This window comes from Cololabis saira, chromosome 21 (assembly GCF_033807715.1).
Source record: "Cololabis saira isolate AMF1-May2022 chromosome 21, fColSai1.1, whole genome shotgun sequence".
Taxonomy (NCBI): Eukaryota; Metazoa; Chordata; class Actinopteri; order Beloniformes; family Belonidae; genus Cololabis; species Cololabis saira.
In genome coordinates, this window is record NC_084607.1 from 19901213 (window position 1) to 19914163 (window position 12951).

Here is a 12951-nt window from a genome sequence, read left to right on the forward strand (position 1 = left end):
GCCCTCTTGTGGCAGAATTAAACATATCAACATTTTTCTACTAAAAGTTAAAAAGGAAAGTTTCCCACACCACAAATATAGTTGAATAATTTCAGGTTTTATGAGGAAAGGATATGTATTTTCACGATAAATATTAAACAGAAACTGTATGAATTACTAATGCTTTTATTTCTAAAAGTGTACAAAATGACTACTTCAATAGTAACCACAATTTGAAGATATGCAAATCACTACAGAATTTTATCACAAAAGCTTAAAATGCTTTAAATGCAATAAATAATGCAATTATTACTATTAACAAATTCAATATTTATGTGTTTCAAATTAATAGCTTAATAGTAGGAACATTCTTAAAATTCATATAGCTCTGCTTTAATACTTTTCAATCATTTATCATCTTGAAACCAGGTACAGATAATAAAAAAGGAAAGGAATAGTAAATGTGGAGATCAATTGAAATTGCTGTATTTGAACAATTAAACAGTATAATCTGACATACTTATTTCCAGGAAAGACTTTATTACATTTGTCCTGTTTCAACAAATTTGCCAAGACAAGTGTGGTTTCAAATGCAGAAGCCAGAAATAAGTTAGAGTCTAGCTGTCTGTCCAGTACAGTAACCACTTTTTATATTTCTCTAACACATTATACAGGTGAACATGAGCAGCCCCAGACTGAGACCTAGCAGCAACAGCACGATGAGGCATCGGGGCAGCTGGATGATCGAGGACAAGCTGAAAAGTTGTGAGCTGGAGCGAGACTGTCGGCTCTTCAGGTACTTGTCCACGGAGTCTCCCAGGCTGTAAGGCTTTGGGCTGTAACCCAGCTCTCGACGGGCCTTGTCAATTTTGAAAGTGTGGCTCACTGTGATGATCCTGACCTGCAACAGAAAATATTTGGAAGTTATTATAAACACATTAATCTCCTGCAGTAGCTGCAGATACATTCAAATAATCAACTGAGCTCAAGGTCATCCTAAAATGCTTCCATTTAACCTCAGTTTTTGGCAAACTTGGCATTGCACTCTGATAACCTGCGAGTGATGAATGTCTCACCAGTTAGTGGCATCTCCTTACAGCTGAGTATAAGGTGTCTGCATGTGAAACGCACACAGTAATGAAAGAGTAGATAGAAGATCTCTTCAAAGCTGTTTTTTTTTCTCTTTTTTTTTAAACAGATTTATTTGAATACAAAAGCCATCAGATCTATCCTGTTTGGTTCATGTTGCTGAGGTCTTTCCTTCCATTACACTTGAAGCTCCTCTTAATTGCACATTTCTCCTATTAGTAGCTGTTCTAAACAAAAATTTATCAATTTTGCATTGATTTCGAACCCTGGAATATGGAAACTAAATAAATAAAAACCCCTCAGCATGTCATACAGAGTCTTAAGCTGAGAGTCCCCGGGATCATGCAAGCCCAGACAAGAGGTTGAGCAGCTCTGGTCACCATAGTAGCAGCCACTGTGGTGAGGTTACTTCCTGTCAGCTTTATGGTGAACTTCCTGCTCTGACCCACAGCAGTTTATGTTTTATTCACAAGGCAATCATTGATCTCCTGGCCAGCAGTTATCCGACAGAATGAGCTCCAGGTGCAGGCTTGCGGTGCTCGGCTTTGGTTTCTGCCTCATCACACATTCATGAGGACCTACCTGGCCGCCGCAAAGACTCCTTAAGACTCACATCTAAGGCCCCCGGAGGCAGCATCAGTGGAAGCTGCCTCCCATTCTCTTGTTGGATCGCTTTTGATCCCCTATTTTGTTTTTTGTTTGACATCAGAACTTTTGCAGTTATCTATTTCTTTGCTCTTTGCTTTGCCGCTGTCAGCACATCAAAGTTGTCTCTCCAGTAGGCAAAGATAAAAGGCTGAACACAGTTGCTCAAACGAGGCCCGATGACAGATATACTGTACAGTAACTGCACATCCCCATATTGCTATCTGACAGCTCCATTGTAAACTATTTCCTAGAGTGTCGCGTGTGATGTCGGATAACTGTGACAGGAAAGCCATTTGCTTTCATGTGATTACAACTTTTCTCATTTCCAAGAGAAAACAAGCTTAGAAGATCATGAGGACATCAAAGTCCAATCTCAAGACAGGGATATTGAGGAATAATGAATTACTATGGCCTTGCTAGCTGTCACAGTTTAAGGAAAGATGCAACCAAATCTTTCAATTTGTATTTTTTTATGATGAGAGAAAAACAAGAAAAGAGTGACTACCTCACTTCTGGTGAAAAGGAGGGGGACTTTTATCACTGGTCTCAGAATCACATGTAAATATTCCACCAGGATGGCTTGAAAAATAAGAAACAGAAGAGTTGGCATCAGCTCAGCACATATACAAACAGTGATTTAAAGAATGTTGTAAAGAAACAAAGAATTATCTACCTGCTGAATAGATGAGTGACACTGGCAAATATATTGACGGCCTGCTGTAGCCCAGCTTTTGGAACTGCCACAAGAGAAGAAACATGAAGCTGCAAATTCCACCCTTGACTACATTTTTCAGAAACCCTAAACAAAGCTGCAATAGTTGTATTTATTTATTTATTTATTTATTTATTTATTTATTTATTTATTTATTTATTTTTGGTCACTGTGACCAAATTCTAAACATAGCATTACAATCAGCTTCTCAGTTCAATACATACAAATGACTTTCCAGAAGAGCATTGGACGGCACGCTCATTCACTCCCACTGAAGATGGAAACTTCTACAAACAGACTAAATACACCACAATGCCAGAAAAAAAGAGTCACCTCCTGGATCTGCAAATAACCAAGAGATTTCCTTTGGAAAACTACTGCAGTGAAGTAATATGTTTCAGCTTAAAGTTATTCTTTTTTAAATCCTAACTTTTTATTCCTTAAACATCTGCGTTGAATGCCATCATACCCTTGGAAGAAGTATTACTCTGTTTCAGACGAGTCAAATTATTTGTCTGCATCGAGCAATTGAAACAACCAAGGAGATTACTGAAATGATTAAAATTGGGTTATAAGCTTTCCAATGGACCATTAAGAACTGCATGGATAGCAGTGAACCATCATCTTCCCAGGAAGAAATGTGGTCAGAGAGAAATCTCTAATGATTGTAGTTAGACATCATTTAAATATATGACTAAATGTAATTGTTTTCAAATGACAACATGTAACAGTGCAAGTAAAAGCATTTATACATGCATCATGTAAAGACAACTCAAAGTAATGGGACTAAATAGTTGTGTATTCTTAAGAAAATTACTCATCTGTGTAGCGTAAATATTGGAAGCTGGAGCAAAATGATCATGTGGTCTGAGTCAAATTTACCCGTTTCCGGATTCATGGGGGCATCAGCGAAGATCGGATGAGGGGATGCACCCACTTGTGTCTACTATGTAAAACTGTTTGGAAATATCATGATCTGGGTTGTTTCAGTTGCTCAAGTCTCGGTTCACCAACATTAAAATGAGGGAGTTTTTCTTTCTTTTTTTTTTCTTTCTTTTTCTTCCCCCATGCCACTAGCATATACCGAGATGAGAATGCCAGGGTGCACTTGGCTGAAATAATGAAAGGCTGGATCAGGAAGCATGTGACATAATTTATATACATGCACTGATGTGCACATGGGGGAGTCCTGATTTTAACCCCACTGAGAATTGTATCATCCTGTGGAGGAAAAGTTAGTGTCCCGATACTCCCATGATTGAAACAGGACAGGATTTTTTTCCCCCATGTTTTTCAGTTTACATGGTGTAAAAATGTGTTCATATTATTTTTTCTTTCTAGTTTTCTAGTTGCGAACATTTGCTGGATACAGATAATCAAATAAATGAGTGTGCTGATGCTGAACATGGCGGGGGAACATGATGCAGTTTTAGAAGGTCTGTGTCTCAGAGCGTGACGTGATGTTAACTTCACTGACGATGAAACACAAGAAACATCATCGACTCACCAAAGGTGTCAGCCACTCAAACAAATTGACCGAAACTCCATCATTGATGAAGTAGGCCTGTCCGCTCTGCAGAAGAACATAAAATGTTAAAAAGAAAACATTTAGTAAGATCTTGTTTCAAGCTATTCTGGCGTCCAATGTAACCGGTTTCACTGCAAAAACTCAAAATCTTACCAGGAATATTTGTCTTATTTCTAGTTAAAATGTCTCATTTTTAGTCACAAAACCTCATTACACTTAAAACAAGAGTCATTACCAGAAAAATAACGTGTTATTTGACAATTTTCACCTGTTTCAAGTAAATTCTCACTTGAAATAAGTAGAAAAATCTGCCAGTGGGACAAGATTTATCTTCTCATTACAAGTGAAAAATGTTGTTCCACTGGCAGATTTTTCTACTTATTTTAAGTGAAAATCTACTTGAAACAGGTGAAAATTATTGTTTTTTCCAGTGATGATTCTTGTTTTAAGTGTAATGAGATTTTTTTTACTAAAAAGGAGACATTTTAACTAAAAAAAAGACAAATATTCGTGTTAAGATTTTGAGTTTTTGCAGTGTAGGACTAATGTCTCTAATCCGAGTTCCTTCAGGTCAGTGTAACGTGACTCACAGCAACACAGTTCCTCTTGGTTGTGAGAGCCTCGGCTGCCAGCCTGTGGGCCGACACCAAGTTATCTACATGCACCCAGTTCATCCTGGCTCCTGGGTCCCCAAACCTGAAGCTGAACAGCCGACGCTCCACATTCGCCTGAACACAAACATGACACTTGTTCTTAAAAGCCAGACTTTTATTATGTTGTAATTACTGTAAAATATTAACTTTTGTGGATCCTTTTCCAAAAACCACCTCTATGTTCACTTCATGTGAATATGACGAAGACACAAACTGGCTTTTATGAGTGTGTATTGGGATTTTTCCCCCATTGCTTTGGTAAATCTCTGAATCATGTTTTGTCAGTATTGAGCATAGTTACTTGCTCTGTATTCTGGTCTGGCTCCTTTACACTTTATTTTGAAATTCAATTGAATTTTTTTTTCTTGACACACTTTATTTTTTTATTTTTTTTTATTTTTAAATTTGTAGCCTTTGCTTTTACATAGCCATGTTTTTTTCTACCACTCTGCTCGTGGGCTCCTATCTGCACCATTTGTAGTATGCAGTATGTGACCACTACGGCCTGGCTCCACAAGCAAGTCAGTTTCCATTGATCCCCATGTTAAAACATCATATGTAAAGCCTGTGTAAAAAAGTAAAGATGAGTAATTGAGTAAAGATGTTACAGTACATCCATGACATCTGGATGAGGAAGGCATTTCTATCTACCGTTACAGATACAATTACAAAGTAGATTAGAGGTGAAACATAACACAAATATTTAGAAGCATGTTTCTTTGGGTGCCAACTGCAGTCTATGGTGTTAATGGTTAGCTGTCATTACTTTAGCTGCTTAGTATTTTCAGTGCATTAGACATCTGATCTATGAATTAATAGCTAAAAGGAGCATAATCCCTCTCATTTTAGAGCCAGTAAGGGTGGTTGTGTTGTACATTTTACTAACCGACTCCTGCAACCATGTTTGGATTCAAGGGGTTCAGGTTATAAGCAGTGGCGTCCCTAGGCTAAAACATTCGGGGCTAAAGCCCCGGATGTTTTTTAATTAGCCCCGAATATGAATTAAAAAAAAAAAAAAAAAAAAAAAAATTTTTTTTTTTTTTTTTTTTTTTTGTGTTTAGGTTAATCTACGGTACTCTTATGTTGATGCTTAGATAAAACAGTGGACATATTTGAGTAACAATTCAATTAACAATTATTATTTATTTATTTATTTTTCAAGCCACTTCTTTGGCTTTGGCGCACAAGTGGTTAACACCTCCAGGTCCCACGACGCATGTCGTGAGTAAAAACAGCAGGCAGCAGGCAGAAAGCTGTTCAGATGACTTGTATTCGGTAAAAAAAAAAAATGGCAAAATAAATGAAAAACTGTGAACAACCGCATTCCGTAGGCTATTCGGTACTCAGTATTCAGCCAAGTCTTTAAATTTTATTCAGCTTCAGGTTCGGCCTCCAATTTTCATTTCGGTGCATCCCTAGTTTTTTCGGTGGGAAAGGGGGATTCTGGCCATTGTAGAAGTTTAAGATATAATTATCTTCATTTCAAGATTTATTCATGCATGAAGAAATTACCCATGATGATGAATGCGTGTTATTATGTTATCAAAATGCATCATTCTTTGCAAAAATTCAGATTTTTTGTGTGTATTCTTGCATTGATAAAAGATGTGATTATGGAGCTTTGAGACCACCAGAATGCACCATTTTGAGTCTATTTTTCAAAATTTTCAGGGGGGTCATGCCCCCGGACCCCCCTAGAGGGTTCGGGCGCGTTGCGCCCTCTCTCGTCCACGTCGAGAATTTTCCTATGTTTTTTAAGACAAGCTATTCTGATGCCTGATACTGTCAGTCTTATTTCATTTATCATGTGTTTGTGGGGAACTGTGTTAATAAACATCTTAACGAGCACCCCTGTATCTGTTCTATTTATAGACGCACAACACAGAGCAGAGCAGTGAGATTTGAGATCGGTATAGTTTGTATGTATAGTATGAAAAGAAAAAAGATATAGCACTAACACTTTTCCTGAAAAAGCTGCACACATTTTGATATATAAGTAAATGAGAAAGGCAAGTGTGGAGTGAAAGTAAAAAGTTACAAACAAGAAATGAACAAAGACAGTAGGTGTAGAGTCAGAATTAATGCAGAGACCTAATTGTACGTGATAAATCAATGTCTCTATGTCCAAAATCTTCGGGCGCCCGCTCTAAGCGCGCACATCATAAAACTTTTCAGGGCTAAGCCCCAGATGTGTCACAATCCTAGAGACGCCCCTGGTTATAAGGCTGTAGACCAGTAGCTGAACTGGTGACTGCCAACGACTACCTAACCTGCAGATGAATCAACAGCCTCCGAACGAGCTGGTTGCTACTTCAGCCCACTGCTTTGAGCAAGCCACCTTGGCTCGATTCAACGATTCAAGACCAACCTAGACAGGTCTTTTCTGCTTGAGCCACTTGGCTCAGTTTATGCTACGTGAGTGACGGATACAGTAGATCCTGTATCTTCAGCAGACCTTGACCAGAGTTCCAGCAGTCCTTATTTCTTTAGATCGTCCTTTAGTCCTGTTTTTGATAGCACTTACGCAATAGTTTATGATGTTCACTATGGCTTGATAGTTAAAGATAAAAGCACTTGCTACATATAATGTAAAGGAATAAAATGGCTTCAAAGCTACTCTTCAAAATGTAATGTTTTTTTCAGTTCTCTTACACTATCTGTGTTTCTGTTATTGATTTCCACACCTGCATCCTGTTAATCATAACTGCTCAGTATTTATTCGCCTCAGGTTTTTTGGTGTGGATGCTTTGCTTTTCTGTGCACTCGTTTTATTGATTACCTGCCACTACAGGCCTTGACTTTGTTTTTTGATATGGATATATGAAATGCCATATGCATGTACATGTATTAGTGATATTAAAGTCCTTTAATTTCAGCCCACCTTTTCCTGTGAGCACTAATTTGTATTGTCCATTCACTTAACGTTCTTCACAGATTATGAATGTTTTCAGTGACTTTACAGAAAAGGCTAATAAAAATGATCCTTGACCACACTCCATCTAAGATAACCAGACAGCATCAGCCTTGTAGAAAAACTGGAGGAAAAGTCAGCTGTAACTGGATGCCTGGAGAGCTTCATGAATAATGTAAACTCTTCAGACAGGAACACATTCTGTCGTGGAGCCTTCAGACGCTACAAGATGTGCATTTCTTCAAGTGCCAGAGCAAAAAGTATTAACAGTCGTCATAAAATGTCACGTGTTTTATTAACTCACCATCACTCTGTTAAGATGTCGTCTCTCCTCTGGTCCATAGATGCCACAGGGCCGCAGGACGCAGGTCCGAAGCATGCCTCCACCTTTATATAAACACAAAAATGGGTACATGAATTACATTTTTGTAAGTGAAGCTAAATTACAAGCACATTTTAGCAGTGATCAACATGAGCAATGTTCAGTTTTGTCATGGGTTCTGTTGTTCCTCCTCAGGCATCAGTGCAGTTGTGAAAAATGCAGTGGAATCCCTTACTTTATGGTGATGTATGTAAAAATACCCAACTAAAAGTCCTACATTTAAACTATATAACTGTACTATATGAAATGTGGCGTTTTATTTGCTACTGCTGAGCTGTCTTTGTGCCATCGTGTTGTTTCGGCCAGACCAGTGGAAACTTTCGTCCTGCAGCAGAAAGGTGAACTTCAACCTGAGGTATATCATGAGACTCCTTCTTCCTTTGAGCTTGATTAAATGTATGGGCTGATGGCTGCGGATAGAGAGTCAGATTACACCAAAGGAGGTAACAGGAGCCTTCAGATCTGTTACTAAAAAAAACTCATAGTTCAACATTAACCCACTGACATAAACCCAAACCCAGACACAAACCAAGTGCTGCTATATTAGAGTACCTTTCTGTACAGTGCTAAATTAAGTTGGCTTGCATGCTGAGCATCCATGGCAACCACTGCCTTATTTCTGACTGTTTCTCATACTCATAGTTTTACGCAGCATACAAAGGCTGGATTGCAGCCTCCTGGATGCAACCTCTTCATGTGATACTGTAATCAGCCACACATTGATCGTTTCACACCTTTTAGGGAGGACCCGTTGGCCATGAGGACCATCTGCTCTGCAAATGCTTTAGTTCTGGAGTAGTGGTCAATGTGCTGGAACAGAAAGAAACTTCCCTATCATCTTATTGTTGGAAAATGTACAAGACATGCAAAAATGTAATTTCTTGGACTGCTGCTTACCAAGTCACTGGGCACATATGGCACTGACTCCTCATCACCATCCTCAATCGGTTTCCCCGCGAACACCACGTTGATGGTACTGGTGTAGACCAGTCTGGGGATGCTCCTCTGCTTACACACTGAAATAGTGCACAATACACAATACTGCAAAGTTAAAAAAATGATAAAAAGATATGCATGATGTGTAACTGGGAACATATAAAGATACAACTCTGATCAGAGTAGTATCTGATCACATGAACCTACATCGCTCACTTAATGTCACATTTTCAGACTTTGGTTGCTGCAGACACCCAAGCACATACGGTACAGTATTTTCTGGATACGTTGAAGTTGAAAAACCCTGTAAGTACTGCTTCACAGTACAAATGTAGAAGTTTTACCGTTTATGACATTACTGGTCCCTCCAACATTGACAGACTCCACCTGCTCCTTCCTCAGCTGAAAGCCAGAAACCACAAGAGAAAAAAAGCCACTTAACAACCACACCACAAGCTGTCCACGTCCACGTTCACTTCTGCACCACAGGACAGGTTGGTGTGTTTGCTTTACTTGCCTTGCTGCTGGAGTAAAGTAGGTTTTAGCAAGTAGGTTTACCCATGCATCAATGGATTTATTAGTCCATAAGACTAAAGCATTCTGCATGAAAGTTCACACATACAGTATATTTATCTATCCTTTATGTGGAAAAACATGTACTGAGGTTACATTACTAGCATTACACACCTGACAACCTGACTGATCTGCTGCTGGTCGTATTGCACTGATGTATGTAATGTATCCAGTAGAGTGGAACAAAGGTGTAGTGCCTTTTAATGAGCACACTGCAAGTGTGATGATTTTTGCAGGAGGGAAAACGTCTGCTGTACTGATCTATAAAGTTTCCAACATTGAGCTTCATCTTACTGGATATATCTGTTTCTTCTGCAGACGTTTCTGCTGCTTGTTTAGTCCTGCACGAACAATAGAGTCATTCCATGTCAAAAGCCAGAGTCCCTCCTCAAATGTGTGATATTGTTCTTCTTGTTTTGGGAAGGGGATCATCTAAATCTTACTGGAATCATGTATGTAGTTCCAGCCACTTTCAGTGTAATAGGGAGCGAATCAAGTTTAATCAGTTTTGCCTGAACTGTTTCATGGTTCTAAAGCCCATTAAAACATGTTATGTGCTTCTCATGCAAAAAGGGAACGATATGTATTTGGTTTGCAGAGGAAAAAAAAAATCAAAGCAAACCCAAAAAGCTTAGAAGAAATAAAAAAAAAAATTAAAAAAAGTTAGATGTAAACGTGAGTTACAGTGTGGTACTGAAATTAACATTGTTTCATTGGCTTCAGCATTCCTGCAGTTTTCTGGAAGTTTGTTCCAGGCCGGTTGAGCATAAAACGCTAAATGCTGCTTCTCCATGTTTCATTATTTTGGTCGTAAACCATTCAGCGATTTATAAACTAACAATATTTAATCCTCTGAAGTACAGGGAGCCAGTGTAAAGATCTCAGAACTGGAGAGACGTGGCCCATTCTGGATCAGCTGTAGCTGTCTGATTGACTTTTTAGGCAGACTTGTGAAGACACTGTTGCAGTAATCAATTTGACTGAAGATAAACGCATGGATTTTTCAGTTCAGAGTTTTTCATGATCCTGCTGAGACATTAGTGCCTTGATCCTGGAGATGTTCTTCAGGTAACAGAAGGCCGACTTTGTAATTGTCTTAAGGTACAAAATAATCATAACAATAATAAAATACGAATACTAATTATGTAATAGATATTATTATTTAGTAAAATTGTGAAATTATTTTCAAAATGTTATAAATTTAAAGAAATTTTTTTTAATCTTTATCAATGAGTTGTATCATCTCAGCTTCAATCTAATCAAATCAAATTTCTTTAACTGAGGGGTACCAACAATTTTGTCCACGTGTGTAGATATAACTAAAAATAAAAAACTCTGTATTTTAGACCTCTTCTTTTACTAAGTTTGCAAAAACATGTTCTAAAAACTAAATGTCAAATCTGTCAAGAAGACACAATGTGTTTACTAGTAATATACCTCAAGTATACAGAAACTTTTAAAAATGGTAAATCTGAGATTAGTTCATATACACTGCAGAAAAAAAGCTTATTATTGCTCAAAAACACTAATATCCCAATAAAATTCGTAAGGGGATGATATCATGAGTCGCAAGCATCTTATTACATCTCATAGTTGCATTACTCCTGACACCAGTGGTACTAACTCAAAACGCAACAAAACCATGTCGTTCAGATTGAGGGGCAAGGATAAGTTACCATAGGTTTATAGGACTGTGTTGAGTTTGGGTGCGTTGTAAGAACATTTGACTTGAGAGGTCTTGAGAGGACGCAAAAGACACATGAAGGGAATTCACCTGATCTGGTCCAGACATGCCATAAGATGCTGTGTGGAATATGCAGTCGACTCCTTCACACACCTTGTAGAGGGAGGAATAATCCCGAATGTCACTCTGCAAGACAGAAGCAAAACCAGCTTGAGATAATCACTGCCCGCTCTAAGGACATGACAGATACATGTCATAAAACTGCTTTTCTCAACACAGCATCTGCAGTTTGTCAGGTATAACTGCACCACTTGACGAAGCAATAAGAAGACACTTGTAATCATGGTAAGTGTGCCAAGAGGCGTGCAGGTGAAACCCGACTCATGTGTCCATCCTCTCTGACCCAGCTGGCAGCTGGAGCACTGAGACAGATCACTCATCTGCGTCTGTTTCCATCCAGCACGCCGGCCGGGGAGGCGCCCTGACGTCCAGTAATACTAGAGCTGATTTTCACGTCCACACAGAGCCGAGCAATTTATACAACACTATACCGTACTTGGCCATGTTTTGACTGCAGGACAGCAGATAAGGAAATCTGAGAGATTTTTTTTCTTCTTATTTGTCAGTGACTGAGCGTTAGAGCAATTTGTAAACATGAAGTAGAGTTAGATTATTGAGCTCACGTGTCTTTATTATTTTGGTGGAATTCTGCTCCGTTTTGGATCTTCTTTTTATGTGGCTCTTTGACACCACACAGTGAGGGGCTTAATATTTGTAAAAGTGTATACATTTCAACAGTTTTACTGAGAAGAATGCCTGGGGGAAAAATGAATAATTACCTCAATTTGTGTGCTTGACCATCACAAATTGTGACATATGCTGCAAAGTGTCTGGTAGATTTTTCTAATCAAAGCCAAGTTATGAAAGAAATTTGACCCATGGATGAATATTAAAAGCCTGAATGGCATAAAATGTGCAAGGTAATAGGTGACCACTCCATGGTGACCTACCTGGTAGAAGATTGCTCCATCAGGAATATCACAGGGAGGCTTGTTCATGTCCAGCAGGATCACTGACATCCCCTCACCAGCAAGTTCTCTCACCAGCCTGAAGCCAAAGTAGCCCCCTCCTCCTGTCACCAGCACCTTCCCCTTAGGGACACCGGGGGTCACTGCTGCCTCCTCTCCAAGCCTGGAAGCTGCACACTCAGGACTGCTGCAGGTTCCCACCGTGGCTCCATTTACCCTGTGACGTACAGCCGGGCTCTGGCTGGATGCCACCACTGGAGCTGGATCTCCAGCCCTGGGTTTGTAGGAGAGGTGGGGGATGCCGTGCATGTGGTGTGCAAACAGGGGGACACCTGGGCAGGGAAGCTGCTTCACCTGGAACAGAGAAGCCCCATTTTCACTCATGTTGGGGCTGCAGAGCTCCATAAATATCCTGATGAGGTGGGAAAAAAGGAAAAGTATTGGTTATTCATTGCTTTACTGTGATGAGTGATTCAGTGGTTAAAATTTAAATGGACCATTTCAACTTCTGCATTTTTACGCTAGGCATGCATGTAACATACATTTTGAAATAAGAAAGTGAAAATGAAATAATTGAAAAACTCACCTTTTTGATTTTTGTTCCTTTATTTATCCAGGTGACTGTCTAGTTGCTGCCGTCGTCTCGTCACATCCATACCTGTGCTGGCGACCTTATGAAGTGATGCAGGCTGTGCCACCCCCGTGATCCCTCCCAAAGCCCCGCCTCTCACTCCCCGTCAGCCACCTGCACCCTCACCTGAGGATCTCCTGCTGCAATACGTGGATGCAGCACGCAGGCCTACGGCTGGGAGGATTGTGTTTCCGTGA

At 39.4% G+C, this 12951-nt stretch overlaps 1 protein-coding gene across 1 annotated transcript; it reads right to left on the reverse strand.

The window, feature by feature from the left end:
• Positions 1-369: 369 nt before the first annotated feature.
• Positions 370-12747, reverse strand: sdr42e2 (short chain dehydrogenase/reductase family 42E, member 2). Its single transcript, XM_061712019.1, has 12 exons — positions 12710-12747; positions 12106-12535; positions 11186-11281; positions 9183-9240; positions 8800-8918; positions 8637-8712; positions 7825-7907; positions 4547-4684; positions 3936-4001; positions 2390-2453; positions 2222-2295; positions 370-880 (listed from the first exon to the last, which is right to left on the reverse strand). Exons 2-12 carry the CDS (start codon positions 12526-12528, stop codon positions 638-640), a joined length of 1440 nt encoding a protein of 479 aa, XP_061568003.1. The 5' UTR covers positions 12529-12535; positions 12710-12747; the 3' UTR covers positions 370-637.
• Between the last annotated feature and the right edge of the window lie 204 nt (positions 12748-12951).

What these genes read in the sequence shown, in the direction of transcription:
- sdr42e2 (XM_061712019.1), bottom strand. Translation starts at nt 12,528, where the DNA reads ATGGAGCTCTGCAGCCCCAACATGAGTGAAAATGGGGCTTCTCTGTTC. An exon ending in GCATGTCTGGACCAGATCAG is followed by an intron (nt 9,241 to 11,185) that starts GTGAATTCCCTT and finishes TCTGGCTTTCAG; the next exon opens with CTGAGGAAGGAGCAGGTGGA. An exon ending in GACATCTTAACAGAGTGATG is followed by an intron (nt 4,685 to 7,824) that starts GTGAGTTAATAA and finishes GTTTGTGTTCAG; the next exon opens with GCGAATGTGGAGCGTCGGCT.